This window comes from Hyaena hyaena, unplaced genomic scaffold (assembly GCF_003009895.1).
Source record: "Hyaena hyaena isolate Hyena2069 unplaced genomic scaffold, ASM300989v1 scaffold_123, whole genome shotgun sequence".
In the NCBI taxonomy this organism is placed as follows: Eukaryota; Metazoa; Chordata; class Mammalia; order Carnivora; family Hyaenidae; genus Hyaena; species Hyaena hyaena.
This window is the reverse complement of record NW_024080756.1, coordinates 3,238,099-3,258,689: the sequence shown is the minus strand read 5'-3', so window position 1 is coordinate 3,258,689 and position 20,591 is coordinate 3,238,099. Positions and strand designations below refer to the sequence as shown.

General features: G+C 52.2%; 1 protein-coding gene across 4 annotated transcripts; it reads left to right on the top strand.

Moving 5' to 3' along the window:
• Window positions 1–8,846: 8,846 nt before the first annotated feature.
• Window positions 8,847–20,500, top strand: MICAL1 (microtubule associated monooxygenase, calponin and LIM domain containing 1). Of its 4 annotated transcripts, none has more exons than XM_039237393.1 (25): window positions 8,847–9,032; window positions 10,565–10,908; window positions 11,026–11,233; window positions 11,506–11,610; window positions 11,949–12,053; window positions 12,173–12,328; window positions 13,190–13,290; window positions 13,999–14,256; window positions 14,527–14,642; window positions 14,837–14,963; window positions 15,108–15,189; window positions 15,681–15,828; window positions 16,253–16,443; window positions 16,579–16,667; window positions 16,805–16,846; window positions 17,071–17,154; window positions 17,281–17,437; window positions 17,757–17,833; window positions 18,110–18,386; window positions 18,498–18,598; window positions 18,896–19,009; window positions 19,124–19,217; window positions 19,403–19,502; window positions 19,602–19,675; window positions 20,224–20,500. In XM_039237393.1, exons 2-25 carry the CDS (start codon window positions 10,651–10,653, stop codon window positions 20,370–20,372), a joined length of 3,213 nt encoding a protein of 1,070 aa, XP_039093324.1. In that variant the 5' UTR covers window positions 8,847–9,032; window positions 10,565–10,650; the 3' UTR covers window positions 20,373–20,500. The 4 variants fall into 4 exon arrangements, with proteins under 4 accessions (XP_039093324.1, XP_039093323.1, XP_039093322.1 ...); XM_039237392.1 differs by having other exon boundaries at window positions 16,253–16,455; XM_039237391.1 differs by having other exon boundaries at window positions 8,960–9,032; window positions 10,601–10,908.
• The last annotated feature ends 91 nt before the right edge of the window (window positions 20,501–20,591 follow it).

Here is a 20,591-nt window from a genome sequence, read left to right as displayed (position 1 = left end):
TATCCCTTGGGTAAATTCCTAGCAGTGCTATTGCTGGGTCATAAGGGAGTTCTATTGTTAGTTTCCTGAGGAACCTCCACACTGTTTTCCAGAGGGGCTGTACCAGTTTACATTCCCACCAACAGTGTAGGAGGGTGCCCGTTTCTCCACATCCTCGCCAGCATCTAGAGTTCTCTGATTTGCTCATTTTAGCCACTCTGACTGGCGTGAGGTGGTATCTCAGTGTGGTTTTGATTTGTATTTCCCTGATGAGGAGGGATGCTGAGCATCGTTTCATGTGTCTGTTGGCCATCTGGATGTCCTCTTTGGAGAAGTGTCTGTTCATGTCTTCTGCCCATTTCTTCACTGGGTTGTTTGTTTTTCGGGCGTGTAGTTTGGTGAGTTCCTTATAGATTCTGGATATTAACCCTTTATCTGATATGTCATTTGCAACTATCTTTTCCCATTCCGTTGGTTGCCTATTAATTTTCTGGGTTGTTTCCTTGGCTGTGCAGAAGCTTTTAATCTTGATGAGGTCCCAACAGTTTATTTTTGCTCTTGATTCCCTTGCTTTTGGGGATGTGTCAAGTAAGAAGTTGCTGCGGTGGAGGTCAAGGAGGTTGTTTCCTGCTTTCTCCTCTAGGGTGTTGATAGTTTCCTGTCTCACGTTCAGGTCCTTTATCCATTTTGAGTTGATTTTTGTGCATGGTGTGAGAAAATGATCTAGTTTCATTCTTCTGCATGTTGCTGTCCAGTTCTCCCAACACCATCTGTTAAAAAGGCTGTCTTTTTTCCATTGGATATTCTTTCCTGCTTTGTCAAAGATCAGTTGGCTGTATACTTTTGGGTCCACTTCTGAGTTCTCAATTCTGTTCCATTGGTCTATGTGTCTGTTTTTGTGCCAATACCATACTGTCTTGAGGATGACAGCTTTGTAGTAGAGGCTGAAGTCTGGGATGGTGATACCTCCCGTTTTGGTTTTATTTTTCAGTATTACTTTGGCTATTCGGGGTCTTTTGTGGTTCCATACAAATTTTTGGATAGTTTGTTCTAGTTTTGAGAAGTATGCTGGTGCAATTTTGATTGGAATTGCATTGAATGTGTAGAGTGCTTTAGGTAGTAATGACATCTTAACTATATTTATTCTTCCTATCCATGAGCATGGAATGTTTTTCCATTTCTTTGTGTCTTCTTCAATTTCCTTCATAAGTTTTCTATAGTTTTCATCATACAGATCTCTTGTATCCTTGGTTAGGTTTATTCCGAGGTATTTTATGGTTTTTTGTGCAATTGTGAATGGGATCAGTTTCTTGATTTCTCTTTCTGTTGCTTCATTATTGGTGTATAAAAATGCAACCGATTTCTGTACGTTGATTTTGTACCCTGCAACTTGGCTGAATTCTTGGATCAGTTCTAGTAGGCTTCTGGTGGAGTCTGTCGGGTTTTCTATGTAGAGTATCATGTCATCTGCGAAGAGTGAAAGTTTGACTTCCTCTTTGCCAATTCTGATGCCTTTGATTTCCTTTTGTTGTCTGATGGCTGATGCTAGGACTTCCAGCACTATGTTAAACAACAGTGGTGAGAGTGGACATCCCTTAACAGGATCTTTCTATCTGTTACTTATTTCTCACTGTAGACATCTTTGTTTGATTTCCACCTGAATCAAGAAAGTTTTTTAGAAGTTAAAGTAATGGAATTCTTTAGTTTTGAGAGAAGATGAAAGCTTTTTTTTTTTTTTTTTTACATATTTGCCAAACTATATTTTATTATATGTAAGTCACAAAATTTCTAAAATGATGTATATCTTACAAGTATCAGCCAAAGCAGTGTTTAAGTCAGGCCTGACTAGAGCCAAGATACAATTTTTACAAATACAGTTATGACCCAAATATTATTTCAGGCTCTTAGTCATTTAAACTACTTTAACGTTATTCTTAAAATGCAAAGTTTTTGCCAGCGCTTCAAAGCTTACTGGCCCACATTTTCTCCAGGCCCTACACAGTATTAATATAAATGGACTTTTAACTACTCACTCTGGAGAGCTGGAGAATTCTTCAGGAAATAAAGTCACACAAGTCAGTTTAACTAGCTTTATGACAGTCTACCTCTGCACTAGGAGAAATACAGTGTGGGCCACATATAATTTTAAATTTTCTCGTAGCCACATTAAAAACAAAGGTGAAATTGATTTGAATAAAATTTATTTAATCCAACATTTGCCAAATATCATTTCAACCTGCCATCAATATAAAAATATATTAATAAGATATTTCCGATTCTTTTTTGCATGTTAAGCCTTCAAAGTCTAGTATACACTCCATTTGAATGCTAATATTCTTGGACATACTTGACCTGTGTTTAGAATTCATATGATTTACAGTTGAAAACCTAGACTAACATACAGGTAGTTGCACACATAATATTTTTTCAGTAACTGGAGTGATTATCAGTTTGAATTTATTTTAAAACCTGGGGCACCTGGCTGGCTCAGTCAGAAGAGCATGCGACTCTTGATCTCAGGGTCATGAGTTCAAGCCCCACACTGGGCATAGCAATTACTCAGAAAACAAACAAAAAAACCCACCGCCAGAAGTTCCTTAGACACACTGGCCACGTTACAAGTTCTCAGTAGCCACATGTGACTGGTGGCTGCTGTCCTGCCTGGCACAGGCCTACCTGCTTCCAACTTGTGAGCCAGTTTCAGCCATAAAAATATCTTCTGGAAGAGTTCTGGTTTATTCACCTGGCTGTCAGCGGGAAAAGGAGAGAATGATAGCTTGATACATCTCGCTTCTCTTCGGTGTCCCAAATACACATTCTGCCCTGTGAAACCCCAAATTCTAAAGTTCAGTGACTCTGTACCCAAAGGAAATGTCACGTACGTAAAAATGTCTCTGTTGTGTGTTTGAGAAATATTTGGCTCGGTGTTTCACAACTTATTTTCTACTAAACTTGTACAGTTTTTTAAATTGTTTTAACAAGTGCAGAAATGCAAAGTGTACTTAGGAAATAGAATATCATGCTTTGGGCCATTGAAATGTACCTTATCGCTTTCAAAAGTGAATCTCTGGTTTTCTCTGAGTAGAGGGCTAGCTTTGGGAAGACTTGAGCCATTGCCATCAAAATAAGGTATTTATTCCTGTGCTTGTGTCTGCTTCTTGAACCTCTTTTTTTTTTTTTTTAATGTTTATTTACTTTTGAGAGACAGAGACAGAGTGTGAGTGGAGGAGGAGCAGAGAGGGAGGAAGATGCAGAATTTGAGACAGGCTCCAGGCTCTGAGCTGTCAGCACAGAGTCCGGTGCAGGAGTCGAACCCACAGACCGTGAGATCATGACCTGAGCCAAAGTCGGACGCTTAACTGACTAAGCCACCCAGGTGCCCCAAACCTCTTTCTACCTCTGTTCTGTTTCCTGCAGTCGGTTCCTGTGTTCTAAATGTGGTGAGCAGCGGTTCCATAATGCTGAAGAATATAATGGTGTTCCCCTCACAGATGCTTACATGTAGGTTTTCATAAATTGGATAATAATATCTGCTACATATTGAGTCTTTATCCTATAGGCAGGAGTGAAGCCAAGTGTGTTAGGTCTGTATCTTAGTGCTCCTCAACTATCTTTTGTGTCGCGGTGCACAAAGTAGGATCTCTGCCCTGCCCTGTCATTAGGGGACTCCAGTCCCCGCTGACCAGGACTGGCATATTTGCTTGCTGGGGCTGCCATTACAAATACCATAGTCTGGGTGCTTTAAGCAGCAGAGATCTTATTTTCTCAGTTCTGGAGGCTGAAAGTCCAAGATCAAGGTGCCTGCAGGGTTGGTTTCTTCTGAGGCCTCCTGACTATCTTTTGCTCCCTGTCTTTGCATGATCTTCCCTCTGTGTGTTTTGTCCTAATCTTACAAGGACATCAGTCAGTATTGGATTAGGGCCCACCCTAATCCTAGTGACCACATTTTCACTTAGTTACTTCATTAAAGGCCCTATTTCCAAACACAGTCACATTCTGAGGTTCTGGGAGTTAGGACATCAACATGAATTTGGTGGGGGATGCAATTCAGCCCCAAATAACTGGCACCTGGAATGAGCAGTGTCTGGAGCAAAAGTCTTAATTTACTTAATCTTCAGGACATTCGTATGAGGTAAGTAATATTATGCCTATTTTACAGACAAGAACATAGAGACCCAAACAGATGAAGTCCATTGCCCAAGGTCACATAGTAACTGTCAAAGCCAGAACTGCTGCACAGGGCCAGCTGGTCCCACTATGCTGCTGCCACCAGATGGGCTTACTACCACCAGTCTTTTGAAGCTTCAAGCTGGGTTTGTCTTTACATACGGTCTGCTTGATGTAATAGAAGATTTTTGGCTAAAATTGAGGATCTGGTGCCCCTGGCAGGCTCAGTCGGTAGAGCATACGACTCCTGATCTTGGGGTTTGAGTTCAAGCCCCAGATTGGACGTAGAACTTACTTTTAAAAAATTGATCTGTGTCTGACATTGTAGCACATGATCAAACTTTTTACATAAAACAATAATTGTAAAATATAATATATATAAAAGTATATAGTCTTTCTCCTGTAGAAACGATGACTACCGCATTAATATTCATACTAGTATTTTACCACTATTGATTTAAAAACTTAATAGAAATTTACTAATTCAATGAAAATTACTGCTGATGTGAAAATGTCTTAACTAACATGAGCCTTTGTGAGCCCTTTTTTCAAACTCCTAAGGATAGTTTATGTTTAGGGCAGACTTGTTTGACTACCCTTGTTTTTGCTACCCTTATTTGTAAGTATTGAGGTGAATTATCATCCTCACTTTTCAGACTAAAATAAGACTAACTGTTTTTAAATCTTATTTTGAGAGCACGCACACAAGTGGGGGAAGAACAGAGAATGGGAGATAAAGAATCTCAAGCAGGCTCTGCACTGTCAGCACAGAGGCCAACGTAGGGCTCAATCTTGTGAGATGGTGACCTGAGCCAAAGTCAAGAGTCAGACGTATAACTGACTGAACCACCCAGGGCCTCCTAAAATAAGCCTAAATTCTTAAGAACTGAAAGAAAGCTCTTGGTTTTACTTTTGTAAACAGCAGGCTTGGAGGAGTGACCTCTAAAAAATCCCCCTTGCCTTTTGTAAACGGCAGGTGTCAAGGAATGACCTCTAAAAGAAACAGGAATGTCACTGTGATAGTTTATGTAGCTTTCAATTTTTTCCCACGTAATTAAGCAACACGCTTTTGTTGGCTATAATACATATTTACATATATATATATATATATATAAAGTATATACAAAGTATGTACATATATACACGCACTGTATGTATAAAATCATCCTCACCTTAAGTGTACCACACTGAGAGAGTTTTTAAACTAAAGTTCATTCAGTCATATTTTCAACACAAAATGTAGGAACTTGAACACATTTTAGGTAACATTAGCAAGAGATCATAGTCTTTTTCTTAACATCTGAGAAGTACTACTATATCCAATATGACATGTAGAAAGAGGGAAAAATTTGAGCAGAGGTCAAGTCAGGAAACTAACTTTGTTGGTCTTAGAGTATGGATTTATTATCTATTTCGAATTTTAGTATCCACAGATTAATATCTTCATATCCATTGGACCATTTAAAATACAGATTTGAAGTTATTCCAAAAGAATAGTTTGGCTTTTGGTTTTAGTTCAGGTTATTTTTATCCTTGGTAGATGCAGGGTTAAACTGAAGCTTCCTTTAGGCTAAACTGGGAGTTAAAAACAAAACTCCACATTCTTAAAATCTCCCTCTCATGATTAAATGGCTTCTGGACAAGTTTTATCTACAATCTTAGTGTTTGAAGTATAAAAGTGCTCATTAACAAAAACACAGGAAAGTATTTAATCCTGGGCCCAGTTGTGCTTTTAACCTTTGTCTCCATGTTGTCTTGGCCTGTGAAATCAGCATGTTTTCACCTCTGGAGACAGTACCGGAAGAGGAAGCTGCATGTAGAGGAATAAATTTGCAGGGAAGAGTAGAAAAGAATGAGGGGCCCAATCATTTCTGGTTCAGTCACTCTTCTCAGCTGAGAGAAAGCTGGAAGCCAATCTTGATAGGGCCTCCTCACCTGCCGTGTCAGATCCATCCCCACAATATGTCCCCTTCACCTCAAGCTATAGTTTGAATCCATCCACTGCTCCCATCTCCCCGTTGTCCTATCCCCTCTTCTTGCCTGGGTTCCTGCCAAGGCCTCACTGACCCTTTCTGCCCCTCCCCCTCCACCGCTCTCTCCACTGGAAGTGGCGGTGATCTATGTGGGCTCTCTGTTGTGCCTTTAGCAGAGTGTCTCTCTAAGTGAATGGATGTTGTGTTACTAAGGCAAATATGATCATGTCTCTGCCTACAATCCTTCAGTTTCCCACTGCACTCAATAAAATCTGAAATGCAGCTTCCTCTTGGGCCCCTTCCCCATTCTCACTTCCAGCCACTGGTTCCCTTGCTGTTCCCCGAACACATCCGGCCATTTCCTGCCTTAGGGCTGGAGGCAGGTGGTTTCTCAGGCTTGAAAGTTTTCTGCACCTACTCTAATGTCTGGTCAGCTGTCTGAATTCAGTGTGTCACTTCCTCAGGGAGCCCTTCCCTGACTCTCTAATTTCAATCAAGCTACCCTTTCATATCTGTGCACAGCACTCTACACTTCACACTCAGCTCATAATTATGTTTACATCAGGAAATGTGTCTGCCTGTCTGTCACACTTCAGCCTGGGCTCCCGGCCCAGGACTGTGGGTGTGTTGTTTGACCTCACAGACCTATAGGTGCAAGGTCTTATTACAGGGTGGCTGAGACACGTCACCTGCAGTGTGAGGGATGGCATTGCTGGGACACAGAACCCGATATGGATTAGAGGAAAGAGATCCTGTCTTCATGGCTTGGCGTCTGGGCCTTCTAGTCTCTGTACACTTCTTAGGGTCACCAACATTTTAGAATTGAAATGAGCTGAGGAGGTTGAGTACTTAAACGGCCTTCATTTAGAAATGATAAGGCTGAAGCATGGTGGTTGGTGACTTTTTCAAGGTCACACTAAGCTGGTGAAGCAAAGCTGGAATCTGACCGGAGCTTCTGGATTACAGGTCAGTAAGTATATTACCCATTGCTTTATGCTCCAGTGTGTACCTTTAATTAGCAGAAAGTGAAACTCCAAGTCAGCAGATTTTCAGCACTGAAGTCAATATTGTTCTGTGATCTTTTTTAAAGACAAATTTTACCATTTATCCTTCAGAGGGCCATATAATCCTTTTTGGCTGCAACAGCAAAGCCATTGAATTAAGGGCCAGATCCTGTGGGGCCTTTGCAAATACACTAAGTCGGAGAGGCCAGTCTTTTACCATCTGCTAATAAAAGGGACGTGGGACGATTCTAAAAGCCTGGTAAACCCATTTATAGTGGACTTCAGAATACTTTTTACACTGTGTATTTAAATATGGGTGTGTCTAATTTGGCACATTTATTTCACGCCAAATAACGAGTCATACTCAAGAGCTAGTAAGGGCCTGGCTGGGAGGCTGCCCTAGTTTCCTGAGTGTGACCTGGCTGAATTCCCTGCCTCTTTTGGCGGAGAGCAGGCATTTCCCCTTGCCTCCCTTCCCTTGCCTGCATCTCAGCTCAGGCTGAGAGCAGGGAGCCCTCAGGCCTTACTGGGTCTTTGAGAGCTTCCAGAGGAGAGCAGAGTGAGAAGAAAGAGGAAGGCAGCTATTTCTGGTCCCCGGATCTCAAGGAGAGGGACCCTCCCATTAATTTCGGTTTTGTGAGTACTTCCCATGTAAGTGTGTCACTACCTCTAAACAGGAAACAGCTTCTTACAATGCCAGCCTGTCATCTGTCATGTGGCATCTACACCGGCTGTGGAGCCCAGACACACCTGGGCCCCATACTAGCTCTGTCACTTGCTGTGTAACATGTTGCAGGACAGAGAATCTCTGTGACCCTCAGTTTCTTTTCCACTAAAATGGGACTGTTTTGATCACTGACATTATGGTTACACTCATAGTAGCTGCTCAATAAATGAGAATTGATGTTTTATTAATTAGCTAAACGACCTTGGGTGCCTTCACATTCAGCCCTGTTTCCTTATCAGGAATATGAGGAAGTTGATCCCAAAGGACTCACAAGCCCTTTTCAGCATTGACGGTTCTGTGGGTTCTCACTCCGAAGTCTGCTTTAACACTGGGGATTTAGCCTCTCGCCCACAAACCCGTTTCCCCTTAGTAGTGGTCTAACCACACCCGCTTTCCCACCAAGACCCTCTGGCCCTCTCACTTCTCGAGCCGCTGCTGAAGCTGCAGACTGCCAGGTTCCCAGGACTTTAATCCGTGCCCAAGGCCCTCAGCCCGGGACTAGGGGCGAAGTTGTCGCCGGGCGTGGCGGATCCCCGGCCTGGACCCACAGTGGCGCCCGGGCCGTGGATCTCCTAGTAGGAGAGGTGTAGAGAGCACAGACGTTCCGGCGCCACCTACGGACCGGTCCGCTTCTGCAAACTTCTCGCCCAGGACGAGCGCCCTATCCGCCCGGCGCTCAGAAGCGGCTCGCAGAGTTGGTACCACGCAAGGGTGGGTGGCCTCGCCTGCCCGGAACGGTTAGCTCTGCAGACGCGGGCACCGGGGTGGAGACCCCGGTGCGCTCTCGGGCGCGGGGTGCCGCAGACCCTGAACTTCTCAGTCCCCGCAAGCCCCGCCCGAGTCTCCGACCCCCAAGCGGAAAAGGGCATCCACAGCGCCACGCCCTCGGGCACCACCCTGCAGGCGTGGGCGTGCCCTGGGCCGCCAGGGCCCGGGATCCCGGGGTAATGAGATGCTAATGAGGCGCTAATAAAGTCTCACGGGCCGCGCGCCCGGCGCCAAAGCCCAAACCCCGCCGAACCCCCCAGCCCTGGGCCGCCGGCGCGTCGCCCCGCGTCTGCGGCTTTCCCAGCGAGTCTCCTACTCCTCCTCTTCCTCCGCCCCCGCCCCCACCGTCCCACCCGCCCAGTCCGGGACGCCCGCCGGGCAGGAAGCGGCCCCTTCCGGCTCGCGAGAGGCCCGGTAAGTTGTCCAGCTGCGCCAGCTGTGTGCCCCCTGCCCGCCGGGGGGCGGGGGGGAGGGGGGGCTCGCTTCCGGGGAAATGCGGTCCCGGACGCTCGGGAACTCCGCCCGGCGGGTCCGGGAGGCCCCCCCCTCCCCCCGCCCTGCGCTGCCCCTCTCCAGACTTTACCGTCCAGAGCGTGGATGACCCCCGGCACCCTACCCTGGTGCCAGCGGACCAGCTCCCACCCATCCCTCTCCATCCCTCCACCCTGCTCCGCCCCTCGCACATCCTTTGTCCTGGCGTCTGCAGGCTGAGTGGCCCCTCTCTACGCATTCGCTGAGATCTTTCTCCTTTCATTTCCCTACCCCCGCAAGAGAGACCTTTGCCTTTCCCTATGTTCCGGCCGCCCGCGTCCAGGTGACACGTAGCGGGTAACTTTAGTCTCCTTCTCCTGCCTCGGCCTGGTCCGCTGGGCTCAAGCTGGGAGCGGTAGGGTGGCCGAGAGGGGCGGGGGAGGGCATCAGCTCTGAGGACACGTCCCTACTGAAGCCACCTAATTTCCCCGTGGGCAACTCCGTCCTCCGTACAGTCCCAGCGTGAGAAGGCCCCCTCGACGTCCTTCAAGTTGCGTGGGGGCCCGAGCGAGGGAGAGGGGACAAAGAGAGGCCTTGTCTGGGGAGATTCCTGGGAGAGCGCGCCCGGGACGCAGGGTGCGGTGGGTGGTGGGGTGGTGGGGCGGGGCCTCGATGCTGGTGGGAGGAAGCTGGGAGGAGGGAACCCGGCTGTCGCCCCCCAGCCACCCAAGGGGCCCCCTTGAGCAGCAGCCAGTCACAGGGGAAGTATTTTGACCACAGTGAGTCAGAAACAGACCTAGTCTTCCCTCAACCCCTGTCAGACGCAACATCCTCTGGCGCTTTGTTGAGGTAGTTTGGTGTGTGTGTGGGTGGGGGGAACCTACGCAATTAAGACACTGCCTCCCCCTCTTCGGGAGGCAATCACGAGTGCTAAGGAGGAAAACTTTGTTCCTGTCATAAGACACACCCCCACACCCAGCGTGGCACTAAGGTCATCGAGGGGCACTCAGGGAGGCCAGGGGTGAGATGAGCCAGTAGGTGTGCCCTTCAGCTGGATGGCGGACTCAGGTCTGCCCCTGTGTGCACGGCAAGGAGAACTCTCCCTGTGGGCTGCCTGCCCTCTCCACGTCTGAGAATTTCTCCCACGCCCAGCTGCCAGGGCCTCATCAAGGCAGGATGAGAATTCCTGCTCCAGGCCCCAGAGATGGAGAGGAGCTTGGCTGCGGGGAAAGGGGAGCTGAGCTGGAGATTCCCTGCCTCCCTGCCTGCCCGCTGTGCCTAACGCTGCTGATTTTTCCATTCCCAAATTTGGCAAATTTCACTTGGAGTGGAAGGATGGGAGTGGTCTCTGGAGCAGATGGGGAGTGGGCCGGGAGAGAGGAGCAGAGCCAATTAGGGGTGGACCCAGACGCCCCCTGGGGGACACCAGCATGCTTTCTTCTCCTCCTCATCCTTTCCTTCCTTCCTTCCTCCAGCCTCTTTCCTTTCTCTTCCCTCCTTGTCTCCAACAGCCACCCGCCTATGCTCAGCGGCTCCTGTCCTGGGAGCCTCAGGGGCCTCCATGGCTTCCCCCACCTCCACCAATCCAGCACACGCCCACTTCGAGAGCTTCCTACAGGCCCAGCTGTGCCAGGATGTGCTGAGCAGCTTCCAGGGGCTCTGCGGGGCCCTAGGGATAGAGCCTGGTGGGGGGCTACCCCAGTATCACAAGATCAAGGCCCAGCTCAACTACTGGAGTGCCAAGTCACTGTGGGCCAAGCTGGACAAGCGAGCAGACCAGCCTGAATACCAGCAGGGCCGGGCCTGCGCCAGCACCAAGGTGGATACGTGTTGCTGGCGGGGGCGGGGGGGGGGGGGGGGGGGGGCGGGGGGGGGTGGGGGGGGTTCAGAAGAGGGAGACAGGATGCCATGCCCACACTGCCCCGTGTGTTCACAGTGCCTGGTGGTGGGCGCTGGACCTTGTGGGTTGCGGGCTGCCGTGGAGCTGGCCCTGCTGGGGGCCCGTGTGGTGCTCGTGGAGAAGCGCACCAAGTTCTCTCGCCACAACGTGCTGCACCTCTGGCCCTTCACCATCCATGACCTTAGAGCGCTCGGTGCCAAGAAGTTCTATGGGCGCTTCTGTACAGGCACCCTGGACCACATCAGTGAGCACCATGTGGTGGCCTAGAGGGGTGGGTGAGCCTGGGTCTAGAGACAGTGGGGGGCTGCTGGGATGGCCAAGAGGCCGAGTGCAACAGATTCACTTCAGCCAGGTGACCTGAAGGACTCAGGTTCCTCATCTGTAAAATGGGCAATTGAACTGAGTGATCTCTAAGACCTCCTCTAGCTCTGATCAGAACACTAGTGCTGGAGCATGGGTGGGGGGAGGGGTTTGCTGCCTTGGAGTCCCTGGTCTTAAATCTCCTCTCCCTTCCAGGCATCCGACAGCTTCAGCTGCTTTTGTTGAAAGTGGCATTACTCCTGGGGGTAGAAATTCATTGGGGTGTCACTTTCATTGGCCTCCAGCCCCCTCCCAAAAAGGGTAAGTACTTCTCTTCTCCCAAGACTCCCATCTGCAAAGGGTATTTTGGCCTGTGGAAGAAAAAGGATGGGGTTAAGAGTCAACCGAGTCACCCTTGCTATAGTGTGGCCTATAGTGTGCAAACCACACTGAACCTCATTTTGAGCATCTGTACAATATGTCCTTCCTCAACTACTTGTCCACAACTGTTGTGATGGTGTAATTTGATAGACAGTATGTCACTGCTTGCCAAACCACAAACTGCAAAGCACTTTACACATTTGTTTCACTGGCTTGTCCTGGGACTCTAGGGGCCCCTTCAGAATTCCACACCTCTCTCCTCTCACACCTCCTGCCAGGTTGTGGCTGGCGTGCCCAGCTCCAGCCCAGCCCCTCACCCCAACTGGCCAACTATGAATTTGATGTCCTCATCTCTGCTGCTGGAGGTAAATTCGTCCCTGAAGGTGAGTAGTCCTTTCCCTCAAAGAAGTCAGCATCTTGGGCTCCCCCTGGGCCTTTCTAGGCTCTCATACCCCTCATTCTCTTGCCAATACCCGCCTTCTCCCACTGTGTCCACTTCTAGGCTTCACAGTGCGGGAAATGCGTGGCAAACTGGCCATTGGCATCACGGTCAACTTTGTGAACAGGCGCACAGTGGAAGAGACACAGGTGCCCGAGATCAGCGGTGTGGCCAGGATCTACAACCAGAGCTTCTTCCAGAACCTGCTCAAAGCCACAGGTTGGGACCTCCTCTCGTAGGATCTCCCCTCCCTCTAGCTGACTGTGGGCTGGCTCCCTCCTCTCCCTAGCTGTTCTCAGTCCAGGTAATCCCACACTCTCCGACTTTGTGGTCTCGGCAGCAAAGAACCTGTGCCCCAGGTGATTCGGTAGGCACAGCCCCACTTGGCCAACCAGCATGATGAGTCTCGGAAATCTCTCAAAAATGCATGGGGTTTTGCTTTGTGCTTCATTATATGTGATTTTTTTTTTTTTTTTACTGTTTTAAGTTTAATCTATTTCTTTTGAGAGAGAGAGAGCATGAGCAGGGGAGGGGTAGAGAGAGGGAGAGAGAATCTCAAGCAGGCTCCATGCCGTCAGCGCGGAGCCCACTGCAGGGCTCTAACTCATCAACTGTGAGATCCGGACCTAAGCCAAAATCAAAAGTCAGATGCTTAACCTACTGAACCACCCAGGCGCCCCTCTTTATGTATGATTTAATATAAAAATGATGTAAATTAAAAATGAAAGTAGTGCTTCAAGAAGATGCTCTAGGTTTACTTTGGCTTTGCAATGCCCTGCCTCCCTGGGGTGTACACGCCCCAGTTTGAGAAGCCCGGCTTTTGTCTGCAAGCATGGTGCAGGTCTCCTAGGTGCCACCCATCCAGGTTTCTCTCTTTACTCCCGAGTCTTCAGGCCTCTCGGGCCCAGGACAGATGGTCCATCCATCGTGCCACCAGAACTCATGGGCCCATGTGCAGGGGACACCCACTGCAATCTAAGCTGTGATCCCAGCTCTCAGAGGACAAGCATGGCTGGGGTGCTGGGAGAGGTGACACAGAGTAAGAAGGAGACACTCCTCCCCCTATGTTGTCCCCACCAGGCATTGATCTGGAGAACATTGTGTACTACAAGGATGACACCCACTATTTTGTGATGACAGCCAAGAAGCAGTGCCTGCTGCGGCTCGGGGTGCTGCGTCAGGTGGGGCCCGGGCCCAGGCAGGGAGGGGCTGGGCAGTGGGCCCTGGGAGGTAGAGGCCAGCCCTGGATCCAGTGTCCCCCGCCCTGGTGTAGAGGGAGCCTGTGCTCTTTTGCCTTTGCCCTGACATTTTCTCCACCTCAACAAGCTCTTCTCCCCTGGGATTTGCATGGCAGCCTGAATCCTCTTCCCAACCCCTATACCAGCCATGGAGCTCCATCAGGGTGGGGGTTTTTTCTCTTTGTTCTTTTTGCTTGCTGATGATTCCCAGGGCCTTGAAGGGTGCCTGGTGTGTAGTCAGTTCGCAGTAAATATTTGCTGAATGAACCAGCTGAAAACCTACTATGTGCTAGGTACTGTGTTGAGAACTTTATATGGATTTTCTCACCTAAATTCTCATAAGTACCTTGAGAGGTTAGGTATGTCATCTCTAAATGATGGGGAAACTGAGGCTGAGAGGTTCAGGACTCAGTCCAGAGCAAATACACGGTAACAGTAATGGCACGAGGCCTTGAGGGCAGGGTGGGGCTTGGTGAGTGCTGAGGAAGGGCCTGGAGAATGGGAAGCAGAATGTTCACTTTCTAGTCCAGCTCAGCCTTCACCTGCTATGTAGTCTGAGGAAGCACCGCCTTAGGGCCTCAGCGTGTGCACCTTCTCTGCCCAAGGGGATGGGCCGCCCAGCTGACCCTGCTGGTTCTGATCTGTCTCTAGGACTGGCAGGACACCGACCGCCTGCTGGGCAATGCCAATGTGGTCCCCGAGGCTCTGCAGCGCTTTGCCAGGGCAGCTGCTGACTTCGCCACCAATGGCAAGCTCGGGAAGCTGGAGTTTGCCAAAGATGCCCACGGGAGGCCTGATATCTCTGCCTTTGACTTCACAAGCATGATGCGGGCAGAGAGTTCTGCTCGAGTGCAGGAGAAGCACGGTGCCCGCCTGCTGCTGGGGCTGGTGGGGGACTGCCTGGTGGAGGTGAGGGGTCAGGAGTCCCTGATTGTGGGAGGAGGAGGAGGGACTTCCAGAAGCAGGGACTCCTTGTGAGGAGGTGCAGGGGCTCCGCGGTGGGGGGAAGAACATTGCCTCCTGGGAAGGAGAGGGTAAAAAAGGTGTGCTCTTTGTGGGAAGGAGTGGGGGCTGCTTGGTGTAATGTGGGGCCCCCTCAGCTATGATTTTGGGGGCACCTGGGCTTGGGACTCCTAGTGGACTCTCACTAAACTGTTTTCTTTCTTTCTAACCCGGCAGCCCTTCTGGCCCCTGGGCACTGGAGTGGCTCGGGGCTTCTTGGCAGCCTTTGATGCCGCCTGGATGGTGAAGCGGTGGGCAGAGGGTGCTGAGCCCCTAGAAGTGTTGGCAGAGCGGTGAGGCCTGAGCTGGGGGTGTGGGGAGGGCAGGGGTAGAAACAGGACTAGCATCAGGAAGAAGGTGGGGGTGTTGGGTGAATAGATGGGGGGGCACAGGCAAGAGAAGAAAGAAAGGCCTGGTAGCTCTGGAGAGATGGGTACTGATTCTTGCTTCTGCTTGTGCCCTTGCCCTTGCCCTCACTAACCCCCAGGGAGAGCTTGTACCAGCTCCTCTCACAGACCTCCCCAGACAACATGCACCGCAACGTGGCCCAGTATGGGCTGGACCCTGCCACCCGCTACCCCAACCTGAACCTCCGGGCCGTGACTCCCAATCAGGTCAGAGCCCCTGGCACCCACCAGACTCCAGGCCTGCCCTGTCAACTGCCCCTGTGGGTGAGCCCTACCCCAAATGGGCCCCTCCCCCTCCTGGGCTGAGGCAGGCTGTCAGCCTGCCCTGAGACCTGAAAGGGGCTGCCTTAGGTACGAGACCTGTATGACGTGGTGGCCAAGGAGCCTGTGAGAAAGAAGAGTGACAAGATAGATGGAGGAAAGCCAGCCACAGGTGAGCAAGCCCTCCTCCAGGGGCCGTGTCCCAAAATATTTACCACCCGGAGCGGTACAAGCACCAGCCATCAGCACAGCTGCAGCCTCGGGCTGGGAGCCCCCTGCAGGGTGGAGGGACAACAGCAGCTGCCTGCCAGCCTGGGTGCAGGATATTACTACTTCAACAACCGCTCCCACCCCGACAGCCCAAGTGGCTGACAGCAGCCGTGCTGCCTTGCAGACCCCAGACCTGCCCTCCCTTTGAGCCTCCAGACGTCCCTTGTCCCTCAGTTCGTAGCCTTCTGCCCTCTGTGCCTCGCGGTGATTCTACCTGATTTACTTTCTCCACTTTATTCCAAAAAGAGAGAATTGGGATGAAAGCAGTGAGCATTAAGTTGGTGCCCCTGTAGGCATGGGTCCCGCCTCCACCTCCCATACTGACCCCCGTGCCCATCACCCGGGCCACCTTTGAGCCAGGGCCCTTGAGTACAGCACAGCTTCCTCTCTCAGGGTCGGCAGGCACCCAGGAAGAATTGCTACGCTGGTGCCAGGAGCAGACGGCTGGGTACCCGGGTGTCCATGTCACCGACCTGTCTACCTCCTGGGCGGACGGGCTGGCTCTGTGTGCCCTGGTGCACCGGCTGCGGCCGGGCCTGCTGTGAGTTGCGAACTGGGCTCAGGGGGTCCCAGCCAGTCCATCCATCTTTCATGTCTTTTCCTCCTTCTACCTCAGGCAGTGTGGACTGGTGGGAAGACCACTGTGTAGGAGTCACATAGTTGAGTCCCAGGACCACCGCTTGCTGGTAGTCCTGCTCATGTCACCTCCCTGCCCAAGTCTCATGAGAGTCCAGTGCATTCAGTAGGGGTGGCTTGTGAGTGGTGGAGGCCCCTCACGGCCAGAAAATTGCCACTGGGTAGGTGGGGAGCACGAGGGAGGTGTGCACAGCAGAGAATAATCCCCTCATGCCCTGTGCTCCCTTTATACCCCACCAGCCCCTGCCTGCTGCCCTCTCCCCACCCTGTCCCCCTTTGACGGGGTCAGGTTCTGGTCTCCCATCAGCTTTTCTCCCCAACATCCACAGGGAGCCCTCAGAGCTGCAGGGGGTGGGAGCCCTGGAAGCAACTGCTTGGGCGCTGAGGATGGCAGAACATGAGCTGGGCATCACGCCCGTGCTGTCCGCAAAGGCAGTGGTGACAGGGAGCGACCCGCTGGGCCTCATCGCTTATCTCAGCCACTTCCACAGTGCCTTCAAGAGCATGCCCCACAACCCAGGTGGCCTGGGGGGTAGGTGGGTGGCACGGGGGTGGGGGAGGCACCCTCTGAGGGACAGCTGGGAGAGGCACCCCAGGCTGCACTGCAGCGGTCTGTTCCAGAGGTCCAGTATTGATTTCCCGTCCACCCTGACAGGCTCTGTCAGCCAAGGCTCTCAGGGGACCTCCAGTGCTGTGCTGTTCCTTGGCAAACTGCATAGGACCCTGCAGCGGACCCGTGCCCAGGTGAGGAGTCTGGGCAGAGTTGCAGCGGGGCAGTGCACTGCTAGTGGGAATCGTTGGGATGTTGGGGAGGAGGTTCAGAGTGGGGGGAGGGCTGGGGGCTCAGAGCTCCCATGCTTAAAGCGTAGGACTTGTTGCAGGAAAACGGGGAGGATACTGGTGGCAAGAAGCCGCGCCTGGAGGTAAATGCATTTAGGGGCTGGACAGCCCCATGCTCTATTCCCTGGGCACTCTCTGTCCTGTGCCGCCATGTCTTGCTCCCTACCCCAGGCCCTGGAGCCCACCCCCACCTCCACCCACATCTCGATTCCCTTCCTGTCTCACTTTTCTTCCAGCCCTTTCTATTCTCTGCACACAGCCACTCTCCAGCCCCTCTACCTCCCTGCCCAAACTCTTACCTCCTTAGGTAGATGCTAAAACCCCAAGTACTGAGGAGCCACCTGTCCCAGAGGCTGGTGTACCCTTGACACCCCCATCCCAACACCAAGAGGTGAGGAAGGGGCCCTGCCTGCAGGCAGAGGCCTGGGGAGTCCAAGGAGGGGTGTCTCAAGGATCGGGAAGACCTTTGCAGCTGGCCTCGACTCCAGCTGAGCCTGTGGTCTGGGGTTCGGTGCAGGCTGGTGCTGGGGACCTGTGTGCACTTTGTGGAGAACACCTCTACATCCTGGAACGTCTCTGTGCTGATGGCCGTTTCTTTCATCGGAGCTGCTTCCGCTGTCATACCTGTGAGGCCACATTGTGGCCAGGTGGCTATGAGCAGCACCCGGGAGATGGTAAGGGGGGCCTGGGAGATCTCCACAGACACTTGGGGCCTGGCCCTGCCTGGCGGCAAGGATCTTGAAACCGCAGGGGAAGTGGGGTACTGGGCATGAGGTGGCAACAGGCTCAAGGTGGCACTTGAGTTCCCCTGGGTTTAAGGTCTTCTCTGTCCCCTCCAAACCCCAAAATGTAGGGTTCTAAGGAAGCAGGACACCAGCAGAAATTCACCTGCAAATCTGGAGTCCTGTCACTCCCACCTTCCCTGATAAACTGAGTGTCTGTGCACTGGGCTGCCTACATCTCATGTCTTCTCCCCTTCTCCACCCTTCCCAGGACATTTCTACTGCCTCCAGCACCTGCCCCAGGCAGGCCACAAGGAGGAAGGCAGTGACAAAGGCCCTGAGAGTCAGGTAAAAGCTGTGAAAATGTTGGAGTGTGGGAAACCGTAAAGGGGTCTAAGCCCCGCTTACTTTGCTGGGGGTGACTGGATGTTCTCCAGAAAAAAAACCTCCGTGAAGGCAGGGTTTTTATCTTATTGATTTATCTCAAGTGTCTAGAACACTGCCCTGACACGTTTCAGTAAATGGCATAAGTGAATGAATGCCAGAACCCACATTTGTCTAAGGGGGCAGCCGCAGCCCCACAATGGGCAGATCGCTGACCAGACTACATGGTGGCTTTTCCAGGACCTCCCCACACCGGATGAAAACAGCATGCCATCAGGGCCCTCAGGGGCTGTCACCCCCCAGGAGAGGACTGCTCCAGCCCCAAGCCCCAGCCAGCCTCCTCGTCAGCGGATCCGCCTGTCTAGCCCAGAGCGCAAGCAGCTGTCCTCCCTTAATCTCACTCCTGACCCAGAGCTAGAGCCCCCACCCAAGCCTCCCCGCAGCTGCCTTGCCTTGGCCCGCCAGGCCCTGGAAGGCAGCTTTGTCGGTTGGGGCATGCCAGTCCGGAGCCCTCAAGGTAACTGCACACCCAGGTGGGGGTGCCCTGGGGGGTACTGGGGTTCCCGAAAGGGGAGTGCTGGGGAGTGGAAAGGGAGGTGTGGGCCCACGCCGTGTCTACTCCGTTCAGTTCCTGTGGCCATGGAGGAAGAGGAGGAACAGAGCCCGCCCTCCAGTGAGGAGGAAACAGAGGAAGAGGAAGCTGTGGCTTTGGACTCACACACAGAGCAGGTGAGCAGGAGGAACCTGGCCGCCTGCGCTGCTGAAGCCAGCACGCATCCACGAGGTAGAGCCTACTGCCCGCCACAGGACAAACCCGTAGGACGCCTCCCTCTGCTCTGAGCCAGTCTCTCAGAGTGTCTTCTCCCGCTGTGTGGCTCCGGTCGCGAAGCCTCTGTCTTTCCTACCAGAACTCACTCTACCCACCTCCAGCCCAAGCAGCTTTGGTCCCGTCCAAACAAAGCTTCCCCAGCCCCTATCCGACAGGGAGGCCAGGTCCTACCCCTGACCGCCCTGACCCCGCCATAGGCTCTGCAGATCTTGGCCAAGAACTCAGGCACCATGGACAAGTACCCAACGTGGCGGCGGACTCTGCTGCGCCGTGCTAGGGAGGAGGAGATGAAGCGGTTCTGCAAGGCCCAGGTGAGGGGTCTAGGGGTTTGCTGATGGGGTCAGGTCTGACATGGGGTCCCACTTTCTCCGGTGCTTTCTTGAACAATCCAAAGACTCCCGGGCCTCCTGTCTTGCACCCCTCAGGCTGTCCAGCGGCGACTAAATGAAATTGAGACCGCTCTAAGGGAGCTGGAGGCTGAGGGCATGAAGCTGGAGCTGGCCTTGAGAAGCCAGAGCAGTGAGTAAAGACAGGAAGGACAAGCTGGGACACCCCTCTGCCTCCTAGCTGTGCATTCAGCCCCGGCAGTGCCTCACACCACCAGGCCCTGCCTCCAGCAGGCTCCACTCCTCACGCCCCTGACACCCGTGACCCCGGTTAGGGACCGCCTGACTACCGTCCCCCACTCTTCCTTGGCCCGTCAGGATCCCCGGAACAGCAAAAGGCACTGTGGGTAGAACAGCTGCTCCAGCTCGTTCAGAAGAAAAACAGCCTGGTGGCGGAGGAGGCAGAGCTCATGATCACGTAAGGGGCAGGGGGTGGGGACAGTGGCACAAGCCAGACCCCAGCCAGCTTCTTGGGCACCTGGGACAGCTGTGCCTCTTCAATCCCTGCCCTCCACAGGGTGCAGGAGCTGAAACTGGAGGACAAACAGTGGCAGCTGGACCAGGAGCTACGAGGCTACATGAACCGGGAAGGTAGGGGGGACACAGAGAGGCGGACATCACGGGGCTGGTGTTTGCAGCCGTGTGACCTCAGGCACTGATCAGGCTACATGGTCCTCTAGTCTGAGTGCCTCTGAGACATGTCAGGAGGAAGCCAGCGAATGGGGGTCCAGGCCCCTACTCTGCCTTCAGTTCAATCAGGGCTGCACAACTGAGCTTTTACCTAAGATTGCCTTTAAAGATGGCACTGCTGCTGGGGCACCTGGCCGCCTCAGGTGGAACTCTTGATCGTGAGGTCATGAGTTCGAACTCCAGGTTGGGTGTGGAAATTACATCCATATGTATATATGTATGTGTGTATATATATAAACCAATCAATCAGTCTAAACTAAAATAAAAATGGTGCTCCTGCTAAACAATGCTAGAAAACCACTGGGGTTTTTTACAGTGATCTTCCTCATTTTACAGATGAGGAAACTTACCCTACCTAGTTGTGGAAGTCACGCAGGCCAGGACAAGCTTGTGCTTTTCCTGCCTCCCCGTGCAGTTCCCCGTTCTCTAAGCTCCATCGTCTTCTTCAGAAACCCTGAAGACCCCTGCAGACCGGCAGGCTGAGGACCAGGTCCTGAGGAAGCTGCTGGATGTGGTGAACCAGCGAGACGCACTCATCCGCTTCCAGGAGGAACGCAGGCTCAGTGAGCTGGCCTCGGAGCCGGGGGCCCAGGGCTAGCAGAGGGGGGCTGCCTGCCCTCGTCCCTGCAAGGACGACCACCTCACCCGAGGACTGTGCCACCCTGTTCATCTGGGCTGCCTGGGAGGGGGGCCTCACTGTTTACAATAAAAATGTTCCTGCCACACGCAAGGCTTGGCTGCCTGTAGGTGAGATGCAGGGTATGCAGGGCAGGCAGAGGTGTCGGAGCCTGACAGTCTATATCATGACAGTGACACT